This window comes from Balaenoptera musculus, chromosome X, assembly GCF_009873245.2.
Source record: "Balaenoptera musculus isolate JJ_BM4_2016_0621 chromosome X, mBalMus1.pri.v3, whole genome shotgun sequence".
Lineage (NCBI taxonomy): Eukaryota > Metazoa > Chordata > Mammalia > Artiodactyla > Balaenopteridae > Balaenoptera > Balaenoptera musculus.
The window spans coordinates 18,290,337-18,318,031 of record NC_045806.1 but is presented as its reverse complement, the minus strand read 5'-3'; the positions used below and the strand labels follow the sequence as shown (position 1 = coordinate 18,318,031).

Genomic DNA, 27,695 nt, shown 5'->3' with positions numbered 1-27,695 from the left:
CCACATGCAGCAACGAAGACCCAATGCAGCCAAAAATAAACAAAATAAAATAAATTTATTAAAAAAAAATGATATCTGACATGAGCTTGAGAATTCTCCAGCATAAAAGCAGGTGGGGTGGGGAAAAGATGAAATCAAAACAGCAAAGATTGCTCACTGGTGAGGCTGGGTAATAAGAACTTGTGGGTTTGTTACGTACACTTTTGTGTACATTTAAAAATTTCCATAACAACATGTTTTAAAATATTGAACAGAATGGCCATCATCAAAAAATCTACAAACAATAAATGCTGGAGAGGGTGTGGAGAAAAGGGAACCCTCTTGCACTGTTGGTGGGAATGTAAATTGATACAGCCGCTATGGAGAACAGCATGGAGGTTCCTTAAAAAACTAAAAATAGAACTACCATACGACCCAGCAATCCCACTACTGGGCATATACACTGAGGAAACCATAATTCAAAAAGAGTCATGTACCACAATGTTCATGGCAGCTCTATTTACAATAGCCAGGACATGGAAGCAACCTAAGTGTCCATCGACAGATGAATGGATAAAGAAGATGTGGCACATATATACAATGGAATATTACTCAGCCATAAAAAGAAACGAAACTGAGTTATTTGTAGTGAGGTGGATGGACATAGAGTCTGTCATACAGAGTGAATTAAGTCAGAAAGAGGAAAACAAATACCATACGCTAACACATATATATGGAATCTAAAAAAAAAAATGGTCATGAAGAACCTAGGGACAGGACGGGAATAAAGACGCAGACCTACTAGAGAATGGACTTGCGGACACGGGGAGGGGGAAGGGTAAGCTGGGACGAAGTGAGAGAGTGGCATGGACATATATACACTGCCAAATGTAAAACAGATAGCTAGTGGGAAGCAGCTGCATAGCACAGGGAGATCAGCTCAGTGCTTTGTGACCACCTAGAGGGGTGGGATGGGGAGGGTGGGAGGGAGACGCAAGAGGGAAGAGATATGGGGATATATGTATATGTATAGCTGATTCACTTTGTTATACAGCAGAAACTAACACACCATTGTAAAGCAATTATACTCCAATAAAGATGTTAAAAAAAAAAATTGAACAAAGTGAACGTTAACAAAAGTCCATTTTGTACCTCCACCCCAAAGAAACTAATGTAATTGGCATCAGCTTTTCTCTCCCAATTTTAGGAGACTTTCATGAAGCATTATGTCATTTGGTGAGGAGAAATAAGAGGAAACTTGGGGAAAATGAACATGTCATCTTACTAATACTGAGCATTTGCTCTTTGCTAGTCACTGGACATACATTACTTGTTTAAATCCTCCCAAACACTCTGTGAAAACAGTAGTATATTTGTTCTCATTTCATGGGTAAGGAAACTGAGGCCCCCAAAATATGCATCTTGCCTATGTGCTTGGTGGAGCCGTGATTCTTACTAAGGTCTGCCCAGTGGCCAAAGAAGGGAAGCCATGTTGGATTCTGAGCACACAAGAGTGAACCAGCGACCACAGTTCTTCCCTTACAGGGGTCAGTTCAATGCAGTAATCTGTATTTTGGGGGTACAGTTTTTTAGTTATAAATAAACACTATGATGCTATTTCAAAAGTTCAGAGAAGACAGGAAAGACCTCACTATCAGAAATTCTAAAATGGTTTGTTTTTCTCTTTCCAAGACTATAAGTGGAGAAATGGACTAAAAAGAATGAGAGGATGTACGTTACAACATGGATGAATCTAGAAGACATCATGCCAAGTGAAAGAAGCCAGACACAAAAGGTCACACTGTCTATGATTGCATTTATATGAAACAGCCAGAATAGGTGAATTCACAGACAGAAGGCAGGTTGGTGGTTGCCTGAAGCTGGGGGAAGGAAGGAAGGAATGAGGGGTGATGCTTAATGGGTATGAAGCTTCCTTTAGGATGATGACAGTGCTCTGGGACTGGACAAAGGTGGCGGCTGCACAACACTGTAGAAGTAGGCAGCGCCGCTGAACTGTACATTTTAAACTGCTTCATTTTATGTTATGTGAATTCTACCTCAATAAAAAAAGGAAAAAAGGAGGAGAAGCTAGGGGAGGAAAGAACTATGAAACAGAAATGGTAAAGATTTGAAAGCTTTTTGGAAGAAAGACTCAACAGGATTCGAGTGCTTCCAGTTGGCTGGGAAGTAAAATTGAGATCTCTGGTTTGGGAGTCTGAATAGCTGGCTATAACCCATGGAATAATGTAATCTCCAGTGAGGATAACACAGGACCTTAGAAAGAATGGGAACCCAAGGAATGTTCAATTCCCTCAAGTTCCCACTTTTTAAATAGAACAATAAATTAGAAAATCAAGGAACACCCTAAATATAGTGTAACTGGATCATATCAAGGCACTGCTAAATGTCTAATGATCTCCTTGCAGGCAAAATGGATAAATCAGATTACAGTTCCATGAAGTTGTTCAAAGTAGAATAACTGGACTAAAAATCCACTGGTTAGTGAATTGCTAGGCATCTAACAAAAGACCTGTCACAGGGCAGGTTCTCCATGAATCTGCTCAATAGATAAATCTGGAAGGAATCTCCAAAGGATGAGCCAATAGGGAGATTCCAGTTCTACTGTGTGAGCATGCTCATTAATAACCCAGAAAAACAATCAAACCAAACAGTGGATTTATCTGGGACTTCCCTGGGAAGTCCAGTGGTTAGGACTCAGTGCTTTCACTGCCATGGCCCCAGGTTCAATTCCTGGTTGGGGAACTAAGATCCTGCAAGCTGTGCGGCATGGACAAAAAAAAAAAGTGGACTCATCAAATTACGAATGATATAAAGGTGGAGACACTGAATGACAGACTTGAGATTTTTAAAGGTCTTTTGAGATGCCATTCTATGGAATTAGTCCTAAATTTGGGGGGGAAGCACTATGCACAAGATGTTTATCATAGTAATATCAATAATAGCACAACCTAAATACCCAACTATGGAGAAATGATTAAGTAATCTCCTGTATAATCACGGGAAGACTACGCAATAACAGTGAAAATTCTTTTATAAAGACTATGTAGTAGGGACTTCCCTGGTGGCGCAGTGGTTAAGAATCCGCCTGCCAATGCAGGGGACACGGGTACGAGCCCTGGTCTGGGAAGATCCCAAATGCCGCGGTGCAACTAAGCCCGTGCGCCACAACTACTGAGCCTGCGCTCTAGAGCCCGCAAGCCACAACTACTGAGCCTGAGTGCCACAATTACTGAGCCCGCATGCCTAGAGCTGGTGCTCCACAACAAGAGAAGCCACCACAATGAGAAGCCTGCGCACCGCAATGAAGAGTAGCCCCCACTCGCCGCAACTAGAGAAAGCCCGCGCGCAGCAACGAAGACCTAATGCAGCCAAAAGTAAAAAAATAAATAAATTTATTTAAAAAAAAAAAAGATTATGTAGTAAGAGGAGAAATGTTTAAAATATAAAAGAGAAAAAAGAAGGAATCAAGTTTATATATACAGGATTATTCAAGCCTACGTATAGGGGAAAAAACAAAGTAATACATCGAAATGTTAGCAGTGGTTATGTTTGGGTGATGGGACTAGTAATGATTTTTTTTCTTTCTACTTTTATACTCTACCTTGGAGATTTTCTTTAATGAGCATAGATTTTTGTAGCGAAACTAATAAACACACAGGAGATCCAGAAACATATACTTTTTTAAAATCAGAGCCATGACCAAAGCTAGATGGATTTTTATTAAGAATTAATGTGAAGTTCTGGGATGGGGGTTTAAATGAAATGCCAAGTTTACGACTGGAGCAACAGGGCTTACTGACAGTTCCTGTGGGATTAAAAAAAAGACCTAGAAATTAACTGACTGTAAATTCGTTATGAGCCAACAGTGACATGGCTGAGGAGAAAAGATAGCCATAATATAAACTTCGGATTTCTAAAATAATTTGTATGCAAAACAAAGGCAGTAATAATATTCCCATTGTGCTGTGTGAGTTGGACTATGTCTAGAATACTGTGTTCAGCTTTGAACTTGAGCTTTAAAAAAAGATGTTGAAAACCTGGAGAGCAGCCAGCAGGATGAGGCAACAGAACCGCAGCAGGAAAGCAGTGATTCCCACACTTTGGCGGCATCAGAGTCACCCAGAGGGCTTATTAAAATGCAGATTCTTGGGTCTCCTCCCAGAGTTTCTAATTCTATAGATCTGGGATGGGGCCAAGAAGCTGCACTTTTAGCTAGTTCCTAGGTGATGCCGATGCTGCTGGTCTGAGGGCCACACTTAAGAGACCCACTGGCACTGCGGATGAAAGCACAGACTCTGAAACCAGACTGCCAGGGATTAAGTCCCAGCTCTTCCGCCTACTGACTGTGTGACCTTGAGCAAGCCTGCTTGCCCTCTCTGTGCTACAGTTTTCTCATCTGCCAAATGAAACGATTTGACCAACCTCACACAGATATCATGGCATTGATGTAGTTAATATTTGTAAAGCATTTAGAACATCTAGCCTGGCATATAATGCCTGTTAATTTAATGAGGAACATTAGAGATGTTTTGTCTGAAATAGAAAAACATTTAAACATCTTCAAATACTGGAAGGACTTTTATGTGGAAGATATATTCTGCATAGTTCCTGGGGACAGACATGGAGTCAAGGGGTGGAAGTGACCAAGAAGGAGCCTTTGGATCTGTAACAAGAAGGGCTTTTTAGCAGCTGGAGCAACAATGGTGGGTGGCCTGGTTGGGTTGTGGGCGTCCCAGCAGTCACTCAGGGCACTCCCCCGTGAGAGATGGTGAACAGGGGCTCCTGTAAGGAATTCCTGTAAGGGGTAAGGGAAGTAGTCACTTAATAAACATCAGCTAGTTCAAGCAATACAACCTTGGTGTAAGGGAGCTTTCACCGCTAATAACCCGGAGCTCTCAAAGTGTTGGCCTCAGACCAACAGCATCGCCAAGAACTTGTCAGATATGTAAATTCCCAGGCCCCACCTCAGAGCTACTGACTCAGAAGCTCTGGGGGGTGAGGCCTGGCAATCTATGTTTTAACAAGCCCTCCAGATGGTGCCAATGCACCTCGAGTATGAGAACCAATGACCTATAACACTGCCCCAAACAACATTTCCTTGAGGCTCTATGTAGAACACCGAAACTTGATTAAAGTAACCTCACTCCAACAAGGTATCAGGTATAATATGCCTCTGATAACTATGTGCAGCAAACTGCTACTTACACCAAATATTTGCTTTTGTATTTAAAAGGTATATCACAAAGATAACACTGAATTGGCTTAAAACAAGAAAATCCAAACTCCACAGAGAAAAGCAAGGTACCCCCCCTCCCATCACCCTCTCAGGAGGGGCTGCCCTGCAGGGGTGGGGCGGGGGTGATATATAAGGAGAAGGACAGTGTTCTGACAAAAAGCATCAAAGCACCTAAAGGCTAAGAGGGACCTCAGAGACTGTGGTCTTATGTCATCTACCTTCCTAGCCCAGAGGAAAACACAATGACCCAGACACACAGAACCTCACTTAGCATCTCTCACCAGTCAGTGCGGCCAAAGTCTCCCCTCCTGCACAGGACAACAGTTTGGAAGAAACAGCTGAACACACTTGGAGAGGCTTTCTCACGCTCCAGGCGCTCTTCTAAATACCTGAAGTATATAACTCCTCATAAAAAATCTCTGAGGTACATACTAATCTCACCATTTTACAGATGTGAAAACTGAGGGTCAGAAAGGTGAAGTAATTTCCAAAGGGTCATACAGCTAATAAGTGGTAGACACTGGCTCTGAGCCCAGGCAGTCTTTCTCCAGAGTCTGTAAGCTTCTGTACTGTACTTCCTGTTGGGGTCAGTGAGGGAGAGGAGATACAAGTGTGAAGGCCACTACCTTGGCCTGTCTGTGCGTGTGAGAGAGACGGGGAGACACGGAGCCAGAGAGTGCCAGCAAGCTCAAGATGGCGGCAAGTGTGAGCCGGAGATCCAGAGGGAGCGGCGGGGAGCCTGAAAGATGGTTCACAGGCTATTTTGTCAGTCCCTGTGTGTTCCTAGGTGAGCGCTGGAGTGGATGCAGGAACTGGGGTGACTGCACTCTTAAGCACCTACACAAACAGGCTTGAATCTGTCACAGGCAAGGGCAGGACACAGTTTGACACAAGCCCTTCCCTTTCTTTTCTTCTACAAAGCAATTTAAAAGCAATACGTGAGATGAAGCAGAAGTGAAGGTACCAAGGGAAAGTGACAGCTGGATGCAAAGTTGTTGGGATTAATAAGTAAGGAAGAGCAAGAAGCCATGCTCACAGGCTGCAGGGACAAGGGCTCTGACAAGGAAGAGGTGGCAGAGTGGGCACCCCAAGTCGGGTGCCCTCACACAGGGTGTCTGGGCTCCTTACAGGCTTCCTCCTCTAGAACCCCAGGACCAGTCTGTGTCTCCATCACATTAAGACTTCCCCTCATCTTCTCAGAATCCGTATCACCGCTGTGCTCTCCTAGCAGTGTGAAAACCCCTGTAGAAAAGGGACTGCAACTGATCATCTCTGAACATGCAGCTCCTAGCCCAGTACCTGGCACGCTGTTGGTTCTGGAAAAGTCTGTGGAATTGAATTTGCTGAAGCGGTGCTAGCATCCAGATGCAGTGAAATGCATTGTCACCTTAAGGAGAGGAAGGATGGGAAAAGTCACACCCCAGAGGCTGTGTCCTAGTTGGGGAGCCCCCAGGTACAGATCCGAGACAAGGACTGGAGTGCAAGCAGTTCATCTGGGACGTGAACGAGACACCAAACACTGGGAGGGGGCTGGGGAGGTGAGCAGAGAAAGACAGGCAGTCAGCAAAGGGTATCTTATGGAGCCAGCTGTCAGCGTGAGCGACTAGAGCTTACCCCACTGGGGAAACTCCGGGAGCCTGGGCAGAACACACTCGAGGGAGGAGGGGGCTAGGGCAATCACTGGGTTGTGCTCACTTCCCGGACCTTTGGGCCCTCTGTGTGAGTGGCCTAGCACGCGCCAGTGGGAACAGAAAGCTGTTGGGGAAAATGCGGGTGCTGGCAGCTGAAGTCAGACAGGTGTGCAGTGAAATGGTGATGGCAAGGGCAGTTAGTGCCCCCCCACTCCGCTCACCGGGTCGGGGTGGTCCTGAAAATCTGCATCTCTAATGAGTCCCCAGGGAGGCTGCTGCTGCTGGTCTAGAAGCACACCCCGAGAACCACTGGGCTCAGACGTGGGCAGGACACCAACATGGTTGGTCCATGCTGGATACCTGGGGCAAATCCAACACCTAGGGCTGGGCAGAGCTTAAAGATAAAGGAAACCAGAATTACACCCCAAAATATGCCTCTCTGACATAAATATTATTTTGAGCTGAAGGCAATTGAGAAGCAGTGGATACAAGAAAAGCTCCTGCTCTCCCCCAATTTGCCTAAAAGGACATAAATTTTCAAAGTTGTCCCTCCTCCCCTCTCTGTGAGGGAGGACAAAAGTGAATCACTGAGACAACTTTAGACCTTATACGCCTGGAGACAGCAGCAGAGAAATCTACATAACAACTAACTAGCCTCTATCTACCACTAGTTTCCCATATATTTACATTCCCACCATCTGCCACTTTTGGAAGTCTAAAACTACTTTCCCTTTTTCTTCTTCTTTCTCTACAAATTTATTGTCCTTTGGTTTAGATGACATATAAGCCGGAGTTCTAAGCCACTTCTCTGAGTTACTCATTTCTCTGAGTTTCTCTCACATGTGTATGAGATATACATGTTAATGAACTTGTTTGCTTTTCTCTTGTTAATCTATCTTTTTTTACATGGACCCAAGTTAAGAACTTAGAAGGATGGAAGGAAAGGTTATTTTCCCTGCCCAACAGAGACAAAGCCAAAGAGGTGAGCTAAATTTCTGTTTGGCCCTCTGTAGGAAAACTCTTCCCACCTCGCCCAAAGCATGTGCCTGGGAGTCACATGCTCATGTTGATGGGACCATGAGACAGACTTCTTGGGAACCCTCTGTACCTGCTATGGCTAAGGTTAAGGCACTCACAGCATCCTGAGGACACTGCCTTCCTAGGAGTTCCATCAGGGTCTTTTTCTCTAGGGGTGGCCTGGCAAACAAAGGTCACGGGGCAAAGAGCACAAACAAATATTTTAGAAACAATCCAGCTTTTGGCTACAGAATCGAATCCAGCTGGGCACCAGTCAAGTTCCTCCTGATCTGACACAGAGCTCACCAGCATAAGCCTGGTTCCCACCACCAGGGCAGCCAAAGGCAGTGCTGCATCCCTTCCTGCCAGGACTCACAATCATTACGTAGTGTAGTGACCTTGAGACCCTCCTACCCTGTTCTGGAAAAGGCAAATCTTCTAGAAGATACCCCCCAAAATAGTTTGTATCACCTTACACTCATTCAACAGCTACGATAGCCAGAAAAAATTAACAGGCCTCCTGTCCTTTGCTGCTTGTTTATAATAAGAGCATATGCTTGCAGGGAACATAGAATCCTAAACAAAAATTGGTGCTTATTTGACCATACTAAATTTCCAGTACGAAACCTACACTGTTGGTTTCACAACACAAAACTACTCATGACCTCCTGAGAAATGAGAGGGGAAAGGCAGGGAGATAGAGATAACAAATCTACCCTTCATTCACGGAAGCAGAGGCATCCTTGTTTATCTTTTACAGTAATCGCCCTTAGCAAAGAGCACGACAAGGCCACAGCCCCACGCTTCCATTCTGAGACTGGAGTAACCACCACAAAAGCCAGGGTGTTAGGCCTCAGCCCACTGCACGCGTCTGGACCCTCCCTGTTCAGGAGGCAGGTCACTAGGAAATGCTGAGGTCAATACCCCTTAGGAGGCACTGTAATTAGCTGCAGACCAGAGCCTGACTGTGAGAGAAAGGAAAGCTTCTCCCCCTCACAAATTGCAACATTTTTCCAGCTTTCCCAATGGGTTGCCAAGTGACTCAGCGCTGGCCCAGTGTGGGCACTATTACTGATGAGAAATCTTCCGCCTGGGTGATATACTGCACACAACACGTGCCCTAAGAACAGCGCCAAGTCACACCAGAAGAGCAGGCAAATCATTCACCTCCACTGAAAATGCAGGCAAATCCTGTCTTAACGCAGGGGCTACTCAGTATGAGAAAGACAAAGCCCTAAGATAGTCAGAGATTTCCATCTAAGATTCAAGAAATTATTAGGCAGAGCCTCTCCTTTCTTGTTGACTATTAAAAGGCAATCAAATCAAGGACAGCCTAGAAAAAGGGCAAGAAAAAAAATAATTTTTCAAAAACAGCCCCATAGCAGAAAGCTGCATAAGAGCCTCCAGCTCTCTAAATGTCTTTGTGAGTGCTATGAGCTCCACCCAGAGGTCATTTCCAGATCTCCATGTTCATTTTTTTTTGATATGTAAATTATATGCATTGCAAATATTTTCCCAGTCTGTACTTTGTCTTTTGATTATCTTACCCTATATGTTCCATGTTCATTTAATTTGTAAAAAGAAAACCCACATCTTCTGGGGTCCAGAGCCCGACTTGCCTTGGAGAACTGCCGGAAATTCTTAGACAACACTCCCTCTTTCTCACCTCTCATTAAAGGAACTGCTCTAAACGAAGCCACTGACAAAGGATTAATCTCCAAAATATACAAGTTGCTCATGCAGCTCAACATCAAAAAAACAAACAACCCAATCCAAAACTGGGCAGAAGACCTCAACAGACATTTCTCCAAAGAAGATATACAGATTGCCAACAAACACATGAAAGGATGCTCAACATCACTAATCATTAGAGAAATGCAAATCAAAACTACAATGGGGGACTTCCCTGGTGGCGCAGTGGTTAAGAATCCGCCTCCCAATGCAGGGGACACGGGTTCGAGCCCTGGTGCAGGAAGATCCCACATGCCGCAGAACAACTAAGCCCGTGTGCCACAACTACTGAGCCTGAGACCTAGAGCCTGCGTGCCACAACTACTGAAGCCCGCGTGCCTAGAGCCCGTGCTCTGGAACGAGAGAAGCCACCGCAATGAGAAGCCCGCGCACTGCAACAAAGAGTAGCCCCCGCTCGTCGCAACCAGAGAAAACCCACGCACAGCAACGAAGACCCAACACAGCCAAAAATAAATTAATTAATTTTAAAAAAGAAAAAAAAGCTACAATGAGGTATCACCTCACACCAGTCAGAATGGCCATCACCAAAAAATCTACAAGCAACAAATGCTGGAGATGGTGTGGAGAAAAGGGAACCCTCCAACACTGTTGGTGGGAATGTAAGTTGATACAGCCACTATGGAGAACAGTATGGAGGTTCCTTAAAAAACTAAAAATAGAACTACCATATGACCCAGCAATCCCACTACTGGGCATATACCCTGAGAAAACCATAATTCAAAAAGAGTCATGTACCACAATGTTCATGGCAGCTCTATTTACAATAGCCAGGACGTGGAAGCAACCTAAGTATCCATCGACAGATGAATGGATAAAGAAGATGTGGCACATATATACAATGGAACATTACTCAGCCATAAAAAGAAACGAAATTGAGTTATTTGTAGTGAGATGGATGGACCTAGAGCCTGTCATACAGAGTGAAGTAAGTCAGAAAGAGAAAATCAAATACCATATGCTAACACATATATATGGAATCTTAAAAAAAAAAATGGCTCTGAAGAACCTAGGGGCAGGACAGGAATAAAGACGCAGACCTACTAGAGAATGGACTTGCGGACACGTGGAGGGGGAAGGGTAAGCTGGGACAAAGTGAGAGAGTGGCATGGACATATATACACTACCAAATGTAAAATAGATAGCTAGTGGGAAGCAGCAGCATAGCACAGGGAGATCAGCTCGGTGCTTTGTGACCACCTAGAGGGGTGGGATAGGGAGGGTGGGAGGGAGGGAGATGCAAGAGGGAAGAGATATGGGGACATATGTATATGTATAACTGATTCACTTTGTTATAAAGCAGAAACTAACACACCATTGTAAAGCAATTATCCTCCAATAAAGATGTTAAAAAAAATTAAATTTAAAAAAAAAAAAAAGGAACTGCTCTGAAGTCTGAAATTCAAGATATACTCAGGGAACCTGGTGACATCCAGCAGGACAACTACCTTTGATATTTGCACCTGTCGAGGAACTAGTTTGAGTTCCTGGCAGGTTGAACTCAGCTCAAAGACAGTGGAGCGTTCAAAGAGTACTTTTAGAAGAAAAAGTGAGGGCTCTCCTTGAAAAAATTTATAAGACTGGAGAGCAACTCAGGGGGCAAACAAGAATGTGTCTAATATTAGAAGGACTGGGAATAATCCTCCTTCAGGAAGGACCCATGGCTACTTGCCTAGAAGGCCCAACTGAAAAGCACCCACTCCCTTATGCAACCCAGAAGATCCCCCTAAGGTAATCACCAGCCATAATTTTTAAAAAAATGACTAGGGTCCCCAGAGCATTCCCCTGGTATCCATCCATTCATAACACGCACACACCACTCACCACTCCACCCCACCGTCCACACCGGTGGCCCTCAGTCCACAAGGGGTCAGGCTAGGATCAAGAGCCCCCAGTGTGCTGGGCTCTCAACTGCCCAGTGCAAGACATGCTCTGTTCCGGATATCATAAGCTAGCCCAGCAAATAAATGAAGCATTCAAACGACAACAACAGTATGTTGATGCACAAAGTTTCACCTACCATCTGGAGAGCTTCTCATCACAGCCCGCATGCTCCTGCCTTCAACAGCTTGTGCCTTACATGACTTAAGACAGCTCTGACAGGTTCTCAAAGGGGGAAAAAAATCAAACTTACCCTCTGTCTTCCTCCAACACCACCCCCCCCACCCCCGCCACTGCCACCCAAGTTCTTTCCTCACTGTGAAACACTGAACAGTCTTTTCGTGTCTACTGATAAAAATATCGAGGGCAATGCTTATCCATCTCGGGAGTATTAAAGCTCTAGAAAATATCTGTGCTAAACCTCTGCACATTCTCCATTAAACAAGGCTAAGCATTGCCAGAATGTTGACCTCTTTTCTTCTTTAATAGACTTTTTTAGAGCAGTTTTAGGGTCACAGCAAAATTGAGCAGAAAGTACAGAGTTCCTATAGAATCCCGGCCCCCACTCATACACAACCTCCCCCATTATCAACATCCCCCACCAGAGTGGGACATTTGTTACAATCGATGAAACTGCATTGACACATCATTATCACCCAGAGTCCATAGTTTACATTATGGTTCACTCTCAGTGCTGCACGTTCTACAGGTTTGGACAAATGTATAATGATATGTATCCACAATTATGGTATCATACAGAGTAGTTTCCCTGCTCTGAAAACCCTCTCCCTCTTTGTTCCTTGACCATAATGCAAAAAATTTTGTGCTCAGCATGACTCAGTATGACTCTAAGCAGAGGTCCCGAAGCCTGCCGAAGGATAAGAATCACCAAGGAGACTGGTTAAAATCACAGATGTTCAGACTGCACCCTCAATCCACTAAATCAGACCTTGCTAGGGAGGAGCCCAGAAAGCTAGACACAGTCCAGGCACCCCAGGTGACTGCTATCATCAGTAAGTTTCAAAAATGCCTCTCTAAAGAAGAAATGCTCCTAAGTTCAGTCTCCCAGCTGAAGAGCAGCATCCATTAAGAATGTAGCAGGCCACAGCAATCAGAGAAGAAAAAGAAATAAAAGAAATCCAAATCGGAAAAGAAGAAGTAAAACTGTCACTGTTTGCAGATGATATGATACTATACAAAGAGAATCCTAAAGATGCCACCAGAAAACTACTAGAGCTAATCAAGGAATTTGGTAAAGTAGCAGGATATAAAATTAAGGCACATAAATCTCTTGTATTCCTATACACTAATGATGAAAATCTGGAAGAGAAATTAAGGAAACACTCCCATTTACCACTGCAACAAAAAGAATAAAATACCTAGGAATAAACCTACCTAGGGAGACAAAAGACCTGTATGCAGAAAACTATAAGACACTGATGAAAGAAATTAAAGAGGATACAAACAGATGGAGAGATATACCATGTTCTTGGATTGGAAGAATCAACACTGTGAAAATGACTATACTACCGAAAGCAATCTACAGATTCAATGCAATCCCTATCAAACTACCAATGGCATTTTTCACAGAACAAGAACAAAAAATTTCACAATTTGTATTGAAACACAAAAGACCCTGAATAGCCAAAGCAATCTTGAGAAAGAAAAAGGGAGCTGGAGGAATCAGGCTCCCTGACTTAAGACTATACTACAAAGCTACAGTAATCAAGACAGTATGGTACTGGCACAATAACAGAAATATTGATCAATGGAACAGGATAGAAAGCCCAGAAATAAAGCCACACACATATGGTCGCCTTATCTTTGAAAAACGAGGCAAGAATATACAATGGAGAAAAGACAGTCTCTTCAATAAGTGGTGCTGGGAAAACCGGACAGCTACATGTAAAAGAATGAAATTAGAACACTCCCTGACTCCATACACAAAAATAAACTCAAAATGGATTAAAGACCTAAATGTAAGGCCAGACACTATCAAACTCTTAGAGGAAAACATAGGCAGAACACTCTACGACATTCATCACAGGAAGATCCTTTTTGACCCACCTCCTAGAGAAATGGAAATAAAAACAAAAAATAACAAATAGACTGAATGAAACTTAAAAGCTTTTGCACAGCAAAGAAAAACATAAACAAGACCAAAAGACAACCCTCAGAATGGGAGAAAATATTTGCAAACAAAGCAACTGACAAAGGATTAATCTCCAAAATATACAGGCAGCTCATGCAGCTCAATATCAAAAAAAAAAAACCAACCCAATCCAAAAATGGGCAGAAGACCTAAATAGACATTTCTCCAAAGAAGATATACAGATTGCCAACAAACACATGAAAGAATGCTCAACATCACTAATCGTTAGAGAAATGCAAATCAAAACTACAATGAGGTATCACCTCACACCAGTCAGAATGGCCATCATCAAAAAATCTACAAACAATAAATGGTGGAGAGGGTGTGGAGAAAAGGGAACCCTCTCTTGCACTGTTGGTGGGAATATAAATTGATACAGCCACTATGGAGAACAGTATGGAGGTTCCTTAAAAAACTAAAAATAGAACTACCATACGACCCAGCAATCCCACTACTGGGCATATACCCTGAGAAAACCATAATTCAGAAAGAGTCATGTACCAAAATGTTCATTGCAGCTCTATTTACAATAGCCAGGACATGGAAGCAACCTAAGTGTCCACTGACAGACGAATGGATAAAGAAGATGTGGCACATATATACAATGGAATATCACTCAGCCATAAAAAGAAACGAAATTGAGTTATTTGTAGTGAGGTGGATGGACCTAGAGTCCGTCATACAGAGTGAAGTAAGTCAGAAAGAGAAAAACAAATACCGTATACTAACACATATATATAGAATCTTAAAAAAAAAAAAAAGGTTCTGAAGAACCTAGGGGCAGGACAGGAATAAAGACGCAGACGTAGAAAATGGATTTGAGGACACGGGGAGGGGGGAGGGGGAAGGGTGAGCCGGGAGGAAGTGAGAGAGTGGCATGGACATATATACACTACCAAATGTAAAATAGATAGCTAGTGGGAAGCAGCTGCATAGCACAGGGAGATCAGCTCGGTGCTTTGTGACCACCTAGAGGGGTGGGATAGGGAGGGTGGGAGAGAGATGCAAGAGAGAGGAGATATGGGGATATATGTTTATGTATAGCTGATTCACTTCGTTATACAGCCGAAACTAACACACCATTGTAAAGCAATTATACTCCAATAAAGATGTTAAAAAAAAAAAAAGAATGTAGCAGGCGTTTCCCACCCATGCAAGCTCCAGCTCCATCAGAATACCTAGAATTCAAGATGGGTCCCATTCTTTATTTCTAAACAGCAAGGCTGCTAATACTTTTCTCACTTATCCCCTTATCTTGTTGCCAGAAAGTTTTACAAGGCCTAGCAAGTGTCCGCTTCTATTAGGAAATGTTTTTGTATTCCTACGCAATGGTCTACTATTGGTCTACAGTTTATAAGCATGCTATTTGGATCATTTGTACAAAATGATGGGTTAGGAAGTAGATCTGCTTGGTTACAGTAGAGGATTTGCCTGAGGACATTAGCACACATCGTGCATGGAGCAGGACACACAGCTAATATGGGTTTTTCTTCTTTGTGCCTTGAGGGCTCTTCTGCCAGCTGCTCCCCCTGGCTCCCCACTGCTCTGCATTCTGCCATAGCCAATGATGGTTTAATGGCAAAATTCGCTGGGCAGCAAGCCATGTGGCTCTTACAGACGGCAATTAGGAGAGAAGGAAAGGCTGAATTACAAGGTGTTTGAAAACGCAGTTTGAAGAAGTCAGATCTTATTTTCTCTTACCTCCTGGTAATAAAATCTCTGTATTCATCCCAAAACAGACACCTAACTCTGGGGTCATTTGAAGTCAACAGCTCAGTCAATATAAAAATCCACTACACAGTCAATGGGGAGCATGAAAATCCATTAAACCGGAAGTCATTTTTTTTCATCAAAAGGAATCCTTACCTTTTCTTTGGCTTTCCTTTTTGTCCCTGCATCCATCCACTCATTTTCTTTCTCCAGCATGTCAATAAAGGCCCATCGAACACCCTCAATCAATTCCTCCATCTATAAGGAAATACCCAAAGAAGCAGGTCAAAACCAAGAAGCTTCAGACAAGCTTCTCTGGGCCACGATAAATAGTCCAATGCTAAACACAGTGGGGAAGAGGCTCCTTTAAGCTTGACTCCATGCTCTGGCAGCATTTCTTTTCCCAGGAAAAAGCCTTTTCCCCCCATTGCTAGAAGAAAACTAACCATTTCTTTCCTTGAGAACAATGTGATGGCCCAGTTGTAAAAGGATTACAGGAGGAAAGGAATTCGCCATAGGCTATGACTAATAACTTACCCGTAGCTACTGAATTAGTGCACCCATATCAGGGTTGCAGCAACTAATTTCAATAGGTTAATAAGGACTTGAGAGAAAAAAGCAAAGGCATGGGCTGTGTACTTCAGACAGGTATTGCAGAAGAAAGTGAGTGAACGGTTGAAAAAGATACTGTTAACAGAGAAACAGGCAGGGAGAGCCAGCACCCTAGACACTTCTCAATATGAATCACTTATGTCAAGACCCCAGTTGTCTCCAAATTAGCGCCAGTGGTTAAACCAAATGCGTGGCTGTTCTCTGTCATCTTCCTACTCCCCTCTCTCCCCTCTGACAGCTCAGAAAAGTCTTATGCTATTTCGAGTCTAAAATGGTTAGGTCTCAAGGGGACTGCTACAGAAACACTGTCTTCTGAAAGCCCTGTTTCAAAGTGTTCCAAGAGTAAGACCACACCTACAGTGATGATGTGTTTGCCCTGGCTTTTCTTCCAGCATCTGTGGGTCAGCAGAGAGGACTGGGGGAGAGAGATGCTAACACTTAACTTCAGCAGCCCACGTGGAGCAGTCTGGGGAGGCTCTGCTTGTCTATGGGTGCAAACCAATCGAAATTCCATTCTCCTACACAGATGCTTCATTTTTCCTAATAGGACACTCAAGAAAGAATATAATACTAGGCTTGGCACCAGAATGAAAATTTTCATTTGAAATTATGGAGTTGTAAATCCATTTTTAGCATTAATTCTAGAAGGAAAGAAATTTAGATGTTTCCTTGGTTCTATAATGAATTGTCAGCACAAAGCTCAAAATAGATTTTTTTCTGTTTAATAAGTTTTCAGCTATGTTTTCAGTTCAATAACAGTTGTAAGGGAATAATGGCTGGAAATCAGTGGGCTGGGTTCCATTGTATGTAAATAAGAACAAACAGCAGATGGAGGCCGGGGTACTTCACAGCTATTTCTTCCTAACTTAGTAAAAACATTAAGAGAAAAGAAATCTCAACTTGAGATTGGGGCATGATAAAGGCATGAAATGACAGAAGAGCAAAGGTCCTTTAAAATCATTAAGTCACTGGTTCTCTCAACCTTGTCTGTACACTGGGGTCTCTGGTTGGGGGGTGGCGGGAGGAGCTTTAAACAATGCTGATGTCATTGTGGCAGAGTGAGGCCTGAGCACTGGGAGGTTTCAAAGCCCCTCCAGGTGATTCTAATGTGCAGCCAGGATGAAGACTCACTGGTGTAGGGAAGCCACTTATTTTACACATAAGGAAATTAGGAGTCAAGAGAGTCCATGATCAGGACTTTCCTGGTGATCCAGTGGCTAAGACTCTGCACTCCCAATGCAGGGGGCCTGGGTTCGATCCCTGGTCAGGGAACTAGATCCCACATGCCGCAACTAAGATTTCGCATGCCGCAACTCAGAGTTTGCATGCCGCAACTAAAGATTCCTCATGCTGCAACTAAAAGATCCCAAATGCCACAACTAAAGATCCTGCATACCGCAACGAAGATCCCACACGCCGCAACAAAGATCCCACGTGCCACAACTAAGACCTGGCGCAGCCAAATAAATAAATAAATATTTTTGAAAAGAGAGAGAGAGAGAAATAGAGAGTCCATGATCTCTTCCAGCTCTTTCAGCTGGGAAGGGTCAGAGCCAGGACCTGACCTCAGAGGTAAATGACAGTTGTGAGGTCAGAATTTCCAGGAGCAACAGAGGTGTCCCTCAGAAATCAGAGGAAAATGCCAGGAAAGTGGAAGAAAACAGAGAGAGATGCAGCAGTGACCATTTCAAACAGAAAACCCACAGAAGGAGGGTGCTAAAACAACAAGGAAATCTTCAGGGCCTAGATCTTTTGCCTCTGCAGTCACCAGCACCCCTAAGTCTTTATGACATCACTGTAGGGGAGCAAAATTTGCCACCCTAAAATATGTCTCTTTGGCATATCAATTGTTTTAAGCTGGTTATCTTCAGAGAACAGCAGGCATAGGAAGGGATCTGAAAAGCAAATAGCAGTTGCCCTTTTGTAAGAAATATCTCCATTTGTAAGGTAAATCTCCATTTGAAGGGTGTCTCCCTCTCCGTACCTGGAAGAGGAGGATGACTAAATCTCCAGAAACTCCTATCAATGGAGAAGTCATCGACTTAAATCTTCATCACAATCACCGTCCTTTACTGCACTTTTCCTAGTATTGCCCCATAACTGACTCTCTTCACCCCCAACATCTTCTTTTGTCTTTAGCTGAAGATGGTATATAAAGTGAGGGCTTTGGCCATTTTGGCAAGTTGCTTAGTTTTCCGCGGTCTCTCCCATGTATATATGTTACTTAACTTTGTTTGATTTTCTGCTGTCACCCTCTATCACATCAATTAAATTCTTAGATCAGCCAGAAGAATTTAGAAGGGGAGAGGAATATTTCTTCCTCCCCAACATCATCATGCAGCAACACACATCAGCCAGCCTGTCACCTTCACATAAAAAGAGAAACAGTATCTTCCCAAACTAGGGAGGGGCAATAGGGATGGAAAGAAATGGGTGCATTAATTTGCGAGAGATTCAGTGACTGAATCAATGGAACCAGGTGATTAATTTTATGTGGGGAGGTGAGGAAAGGGTGGGAACAGTCGGATTAATTCCCAGGCTTCAGGCACAGGCAACCAGATGGATACTGCCACCATTTTCTTTTTTTTTTTTTTTTTTTGCATGTTTAAAAATTGAGTTATAATTGACATATATTAGTTTCAGGTACACAACATAATGATTTGATATTTGTATATATTATGAAATGATCACCATAATAAGTCTAGTTAATACCCATCACCATGTTACCAAACAGAAGTTCATGTGCCCAACACACAGTGAGGCCAAACAATCTGAAACATCGGAGTCTAGAGCAGAGAAAGGTTTACTGCAGGGCCGAGCAAGGAGAACGAGTGGCTCATGCTCAAAAAACCCCGAACTCCCCAACAGTTTTCAGGGAGAAGTATTTATAGGCAAAATTTGGGGTGAGGGCTCCAGGGTGTATGGCTTTCTTCTGATTGGTTGGTGGTGAGGTAACAGGGCGGTGCTCCAGGAATCCTGTGCTCAGCCTGGAGTTACCATCCTCCACCTGGGTGGGGGCCTTAGTTCCTGCAGAAGAACTCAAAGATGTATTGTTATGTATATTCCTTGAGGAGGAACCAGGACCCTGCTGCACTGCTGTCTCCTTATTCCTCCTCCTTTGTTTCCGCATTCCCTCCCTTCCCTGCTTAGCAACTGTTTGAAGCTGCCCTTGGGAACTCAGGGAAGGTCAAGGAGGCTGAAGCCTTTTTCCTGCGAATAAGAAACGCGGGACACGGAAAAGATTTATACCGGGGAGGGCCCCGTAGAGTCTTGCTCCGTTTCAACCAAACATTGAGTATTTTTTTTCCCTTGAGATGAGAACTTTTAAGATCTACTCTCTTAGCAACTTTCAAATATACAATAGAGTATTACAAACTATAGTCACCATTTTCTAAGACTTAGAATGTTGGAAGAGGAAGACAGGTGAAGACAAAGGCCAGACCTCACTGGGAAGTGGACACATCAAGTCTGCACGACCCAGTCGAGGAGTCTGTCTATGAAAGAGAGAAAGCAAAGACAGGGTACAAGTGGATACAGGGTTAAGAGAGGGTTCTGAGGGTTCTGAGTTTGGGTTGTGTGCATTTGTTTGTTGCTGCTGCTGTTGTGGTAGTTGCCCATGTGAGAGATTTACCTGTGTTTATGTACTGACGGACATTCAACAAGAAGAAAACGAAAAACCTGATTAAAAAATGAGCCAAAGACCTTAACAGACATCTCACTAAAGAAGACATACAGATGGCAAAGAAACATAAGAAAAGATGTTTCACATCACATGTCATGAGGGAAATGCAAACTAAAACAATGAGATAGCACTACACACCTATTAGAATTGCCCAAATCCACAACACTGACAATACCAAGTGCTGGAGAGGATGTGGAGCAACAGGGGCTCTCACTCATTGCTGGTGGGAAGGAAAAATAGGAGAGCCATTGTGGAAGACAGTTTGGTAGCTTTTTTACAAAACTAAACATACTTTCACCATACAATCCAGCAATCACATTCCCTGGTATTTACCCAAAGGAGATGGAAACTTATGTCCACCCAAAAGCCTGCACCCAGATGTTTATAGCGACTTTATTGATACTTGCCAAATCTTGGAAGCAACTATGGTGTCCTTCAGTAGGTGACCGGCTAAACAAGCTGTGGTACATCCAGACAATGGAATATTACTCAGTGCTAAAAAGAAATGAGCTATCAAGCCATGAGAAGACATGGAGAAACCTGAAGTGCATATTACTAACTGAAAGAAACCAATCTGAAAAGGCTACATGCTGTATGATTCCAATGATACCACATCCAGAAAAGGCAAAACTATGTAGGCAATAAAAAGATCAGTGGTTGTGGGGTGGGGGTGGGGAGAGAGAAGCAGGCAGAGCACAGAGAATTTTCAGGGCAGTGAAAATACTCTGTATGATATTATAATGATAGATTCATGTCATCATACATTTGTTCAAACCCACAGAATGTACAAGAGTGAACTCTAAGGTAAACTATATACTTTGGGTGATAATGATGTGTCAATGTAGGTTCACCTTCAGTTTAAAAAAAAAAAAGTGAGTGATGTTAATGAGAGAAACTATGCATGTGTCAGGGGCAGGAGTGTTAGGTAGCTAGTCAGACATGAGAGGGTCCTGCCCCATCCTGGACGGTTCGTCTTTCCCTCCCCTACCTGGACACCGGTGGTTGGAGCATGCCCAGAGATCCTCCCTCTCGTGGTCAAGGACCACTGCTAGGTTTCCAGCCATACCAGGACCAAGCAAGACAAAACCGCCAGCACAGGTTGACGCAGGCGCACCAAGACCTAAAAGGTGACTCAAGGTAACCCAGGGTTCATTATGCCTCATTTGTAATAACTTAGCATTGCAGCTTTTGCTTCCCCGCCCCACCCCATGGGTTCTGCTCGGGTGCTTATGGGTAAGTGCCTGCATACTAGCAGGAAAGTTACATAACCTAAAGCTGTCAATCGATTTGTCAGTCAAATAACACAGGACACAGGGAGGGACCACCACTCTACAAAACACGGCCCTACCCCATTGCGGGGCTGCCTCTGGTTTCCAGACAGCCCGCTCTCCTGCTTTCTCGGGAGTGTACTTTTGCTCTGCTTAACTGAACTCTTGCTACTTAAAACTGCTCTATGCCTCCTGACTGAATTCTTTCCCTTGAGAAGGGCAAGAACCGAGGAAATCGCCATTCCACGAAATCTCTATACCTTCCTCTCAATTTTGTTGTTGAAGGAGAGAATATGCCATCCCAAAACATGTCTCTTTGGCTTAAGGATTATCTCGAACTGACTATTTTTAAGAAACAGCACACAAAATAAGCGCTAAAAACCAAGAGGTTACCCTCTTGGAAGAAACATTTGCATTTATAAGGGAAACCTCCGCATCTCCCTTTCTGTATCAGGAAGAGCAAGTTGACTAAATCTCTAGAAACTCTTATTGATGGAGAAGGCATTAACTTAAGTCTGCATAACAGCCAGACCTTTGTTTACTGTGCTTTTCCCAATAACCTCCCTCAACTGTCCCCCCAGCCCCCACCCCACTCCCCAACATCTTCTTTTGTCTTCAGCTGGAGATGGTATTTAAGGCAATGGTTTGGGCCATTTTGGAAAGTTACTCAGTTTCCCTGGCTTGCTCTCATGTATGCAGGAGGTATACATGTTATTAAACTTCTGTTTTTCTCCTGTTACTCTGTCCTTTTATGATAGGGAGGGCTCAGCCAATAACCTAGAAGGACAGAGGAAAGATTTTTTTTCCTCCCCATGTTATAAACTTAAAACTGCTGTAAAAAGAAAAATTAAGTCCATTTTAAAGGACTTAATGTGTGTAGGTTATATGCAAATACTACACCATTTTATATAAGGCAATCGAGCATCCGCGGATTTTGGTTATCTGCAGGGAGTCCTGGAACCAATCGCCCGCCGATACCGAGAGATGACTGTAATCATTTTCCTCATTTCTTTCCCTGTGATCCTCAGCTGGTCTCTGCCCTAGTCCTCTGAGACCACCATTCCCCTCCCAGGCCTCATCACAGGTTCTCAATTCTTTCTTTTTGACCACTCTACAAATTTAATATATAACAGTTTTTGTGAAATGATGCTGAACTACCCCAGCAGACTTTAAGAACAAGGGAAATCTTTGAAGGTGATTAATGTCATTGGTTGGCATGTCAATGCAAATAAGAGAAATAATGATTTTAGTATGCTGGAACTAGGAAGATAAATCACTGAACACTTCTGATTTTTATCTTTAGACTACTCTACAGCATCACATAATAACAATGCCTTCAGTCAAGTCATGCTCCCTGAGGCAGCAAAAGCCTGATGTGATTTTTAAATAAGAAGACAGAAATATTATTTCTTCACCAAACCTTGACCTAATGCCCCAACCAGCCAGCATATAACATTAATAGAAATCACTTAAAGTTGAAGTCATAAGGTGAAGTTATCCATAGAAAATATTTATTTAGAGTTAAAAATCAAAATATGACATATAAAAATTAACTCAAATGTTATTATGGTAAAATCTGCCACAGTCAGAATAAGAGCCCTCCAAGTAAAGCAGCATTTTGTTAAGCATCTACTTATCTCAGATTTTATGGACCCACACTGAGAAAATACAGTTTATTTGGTCAGTATATGGGCAGTTTTTAGTTCTTTCCCTCAACCAATGCTATTTAAAAGTGGGCTCCCCATTTCATTCTTTGCACTCCAGGGTTTTGCCCACAGCATTCTACATCAGACATCAGACACTGGTGAGTCACATACACATATGCATACACCAGGTCCCCTTCCAGGAAAGGTTTTCTTAAATGAGATTCTCCTATCTTAGTGCATTAAAATTACCTCACCTGCTCTTCTTTTGACCTCTCCTTATCCTCCCTCCCCTCACACGGACATAGGAACTTTGTGTTCTATATATATGGGTCAAGATGGTCCTATTAATGCATTTAAAGGGACATATGCTAATACTGCTTTGAGAAGATGTGAAACCAAGCAGGACCCTGCATGGCCTTCCTGGTGACAGACCCCCTCCGTGTCCCCCACTTCTTGTTTGGAAAAAAAGCTTTAGTCTTGCTGGCCTTCCCCTGAGTTCCAAAGAGCAAATTTAAGCAGTTAATAATTAGAAAAGTGAGGGAATGCAGAAACAAAGTCAAAGCAATCAAGCAAAAAGTTACGATAGCTTACACAATATTCCAGCCATAAAACAGAGTCAAAGGACTCCTAGTTCCTCCTCAAGGGATACAGATAACAATCTGACACATATCTTTGAGTTGGTTTACAGAAACCAGAACCCCACCAGATGGAAACTGCTGACCACAAGCATGCAGACCTCAGATTGGATGGAACCAGAAGACTTATGCTTAAGATTCTCAAAACATCACCCTGTTACCTCACCAACAACCAATCAGAAGAATGTCCACAGCGCCCTCACCCCTAATGTTGCATTTAAAAACCCTTGCCCAACCCTACTGTGAACTGCATACGCGAGGGATCTAGGCTGTGCGCTCCTTGTGAGAATCTAATGCCTGATGATCTGAAGTGGAGCTGAGGCAGTGATGCTAGTGCTGGGGAGCGGCTGCAAATACAGATGATCAGTAGCAGAGAGGTTTGACTGCACAGAGACCATAATAAATCAACTGCTTGCAGACTCGTATCAAAACCCTATCAGTGAGTGGCAAGTGACGGTTAAGCTGCATCTTACGGAGTAGACTGGACAGAAGCAACACACTTTGGGTGTCACTGTCTCCCATCACTCCCAGATGGGACCATCTAGTTGCAGGAGAACAAGCTCAGGGCTCCCACCAATTCTGCATTATGGTGAGTTGTAAAATTATTTCATTATATATTACAATGTAATAATAACAGAAATAAAGTGCACAATAAATGTAAATAAATAAATAAATAAATTAGTAAAATAAAAACCCTTGCCCAAAAGCCATCAAGGAGTACAGGTCTTTTGAGCATTAGCTGCCCATTCTCCCTGCAAATAAATGCTGCACTTCCCTTCACCACAACTCAGTGTCTGTAGACTGACTTTACTGCACATCGAGTTCGGCTTGCTAACAAAAGGGGTCAGTTCACCCCACTGTCAGTTGTAGTTTCCTTCAAAGCTTTGTCTCTGGTGACAAAGAAATCCTACAGGGCCAACTCAGATCCTACCTCATACCAATGAATCCAAAACACTTAAACCCACACTTTCAGTCCCTTCTCTGAGTTCCTATTAGGCTTATATTCAGAACAATATAGGTGTGTGTTTAATTGCCATTTATATTTATTTGATCTCCCCAAGAAATCCATAAGCTTCGAAGACAGGAATCATGATTTAGATCGAATGAGATCATGGATATGTAAGGCAACTAAAAAGTGTTGAAGGGGAGCAGAATTTGCCACCCCAAAACATACCTCTTTGGCATGAGGATTATTTTATATTTTAGGCTGATTATTTTTAAGGAACAGCAGATTAGAAAAAGCTCAGAAAACAGAGAAGTTACCCTTTTGTAAGAGACATTTACATTTACAAGGGAAACCTCCATTTGAAAGGGTGTCTCCCTCTCTGTACCAGGAAGATGTCATGACTAAATCTCTAGAAACTTACCAGTGGAGAAGTCAAAACTTAAATCTGTATAACAACCTTACCCTTGTTTACCGTGCTTTGGTAACCTCCCATAACTGGCTTCCCTCCCCCGACAACAACATCTTTTGACTTTAGCTGGAGATGGTATTTAAGGTGATGACTTGGGCCATTTTGGGGAGTTACTCAGTTTTCCTGGGTCTCTCTCATGTATACAGGAGGTATACATGTTATTAAACTTCCCTCTTTCTCCTGTTAATCTGTCTTTTTATTACAGAGGGATCTTAGCCAAGAACCTAGGAGGTTAAAGGGAAAAATAATTTTTCTTCCCCTACGGTGTTCTGCAAATTTAAAGTTGTTAGTTTTATGATTTCATATCTCACCACTGTTAGTTTTATGATTCCACATCTTACATGATATGATTTTTCACATGGTATGATTTCATATCTCATACGATACATGTAGCAGATGTTCAATAAATAGAAGTTGATTTATGTTTTCAAAACCTCCAGTTGGTATCTAGCAAAGAAATGAAATTTAATCAAATATCTTTTATACATGCTAATGTATAACAGTTATTCCAGCAGTTATTCCAAATATAAACTTCAGTGGAACTCAAATGACTCAGTAAGTTAGCCCAGTCCATTCTGAGGTTGATGATGCCAACGTGGTACAGAACAGATGGCTAAGAATGGTTTAAAAATATATATATGTATATACATATATATTATATATCTGATAGAAATAGCTATAGGCTGATAGAGTTCTTAAAGAAGAAAAACAATCTTCAAGGTTATTATATGCATTAATCTTAAAGTAATTTTAATGAAATTCTTAAATAAAAGCATAATGTTGAAGAGATTTTCCTCTTTAATATATTCAGAAATTATAAGTAATATCTTAATAAAACATAAGATTAAAAAGTCTCCAGTCTCCTCATTGGTCTAGAGCAAGACATGGTTCCTTAAATTATAACCACTTGACGAGTGAATGTGAAAAACAAAAATTATTATCAAAAATTCATGTGGTTAACCTGGAAGAAATAGGCTGAAACCTAAGGGAAGTTCCTAAAACTTTTCTTTCTGGCAACTGTCACTTCACTAGAAACACAGACATTAAATAAATCAATGCACTAATAAATGTTAACTATCCACTGACTCATTATTTATACTGTATTTATGAAAACAACTTTGAATTGGCTCCTGATAAAAATATAATAATGAAAAAAAAAATATATATATATATAATAATGGCATTGAAATAAGAAGTAAAGAAGAGACCCATGTTAAGGTGGGAGAGGTGGTAAAGCCAGAAAAACTAAGGATAGTTAGAAAACCCTCAGTTTCTGGCAGCCAAGCAAGCTGGTATGATAAAACAAATCATACCAGTTTGTCAGGATTAACAAACTTGCATAGCTATTTAAAATGTTGGCGAAAGAAAAAAATGTCAAGTTATTTGGGCCCCAGACATGCTATAAAGCATGTTAGTCTGTTGGGGCAGGAGTTTAGCATGTCCTCTTATCAAAACGCATAAGGCTGGGGGGGAGGTAATAAGAGTAAAATCCTATTTACTGGATATGAACAGACAGACTGTCTCTGATTTTCTAACTCATCTTTTTCTGTTTCCCACTTTCCTACTCTTCGAGGGAACGGATCAGAAACCAGAATAATATTTAGAAGTTAACCAGTCTCATAATGGTCTAGCTTTTGGCTGTGGGTAAACTCCCTCCAGCAAGGAATTCTCCCTGGTCACATCCAAAACTCTGCTCTGTTGGAGGGCCTAAGTGCTTTCTTTCAGCCAATGAATTTCCAGGACAGGGTGCCCGCAGCCCACAGGCCTGATCAGATCTACTTGACAAGACTGGCCGATAATAAGTGGCAAAGGCAACAGTGTCCAATGTTATCCAGAGATAGAGACAACAAACAAGAAAGGCGGGCCAAATGTGTCATCATCGTGGCAGCACACTCAAGGACAAGGGCAAGAGTAGTGTCCACACTTATTTCAAAAGAATTCCCAATGACCTTTCTGAATTACTTGTTTTGCTGGATGTCATTTTACCAAAGGTTGCTTAAAAAGAGCTGTCAGGATTGGGGTCTTAACGACATTTGCTGTAATAAGATTTAGCCCGTAGAGAGTTGTGAAACCTGGATCTGTTATAGAAATTATATTTGGCTCCTTGAATAGTTGCATGAGACTCTCTTATGAGCCAGATTTAGCATTAAATGATAGGGCAGGTTCTGGAATGTGGCTAGGGCACTAGCCGTAAAAGGATCTTTATCCCAACTGAAAGCTACTACACTGGGCATATATGCAGGACTAGGAACAGCAAAACACCCAGGTACCTCCCTCACGCTCACTCTTTTGAAGAAAAATCAGAAAGAAGAGATCTCAATGCAGGAGAGTTGCCACAGTTCTTTGATAGTATGCATTCTCTCTTCATGATTAATCTTAGGCATGGCACACAGTAATAACAGTAGCTGACATTCACTGGGCACTCACTATGCACCAGGCATGTGCTAAGCCTTCTACGTGGATTGTCTCACTCAGTCCTCATCACAAAACAGCGAAGTAGGTACTGTTTGTATCCCTATCTATGATTCACTGTAACGATGGCTTTTAACTCTATACCCCCATTCCTCTATCCATGCCCTTTGCTGTGGGACCTTTCACTAAAAAGGCAGAGTCTATTTCCCCGCTCTGTCATTCTGGACTGGCCTTGTGGCTTGCTTTGGTGAACAGAATGCAGACATGACACTATGCCAGTCCTGAGCCTGGGCCTCAGGAAGCCTCACGTGTCTCCGCCTGCTCACTTGCACCTCTGCCATCGCTATGAGAACATGCCCAGGCTAGCCGGCTGAAGGAAGTAAAATACTTGGAGTAGAGCCAAGTCATCCTGGCCACCTCTGCTGAAGCCAGCCTAGACCAGCCAACCCCCAGACATTAGACAAACCAAGCCAAAATAAGCAGAGCTGCCCAGGGGAACCACCAACCAACTCCAGGTGCATCAACATTAACTGTTAATTGGTGAAGGCCACTGACATTTTGTGGCTGAGTGTTACACAGCATTACTATAGCAGCAAAACCTTGTGTACCATTCATAAACAGGAAGGTAGAGAAACAAAGAGGTTAATTT

General features: G+C 42.7%; 1 protein-coding gene across 2 annotated transcripts in view; it reads right to left on the bottom strand.

Annotated features, from left to right (window-relative positions):
- Window positions 1-27,695, bottom strand: part of PHEX (phosphate regulating endopeptidase homolog X-linked) — a 194,712-nt gene that overhangs the window by 92,175 nt on the left and 74,842 nt on the right. For both annotated transcript variants that reach the window (XM_036841159.1, XM_036841160.1), the window contains one exon: window positions 15,533-15,634. In XM_036841159.1, coding sequence (XP_036697054.1) covers window positions 15,533-15,634 — 102 coding nt within the window. The remainder of the gene's footprint in view (window positions 1-15,532; window positions 15,635-27,695) is intronic.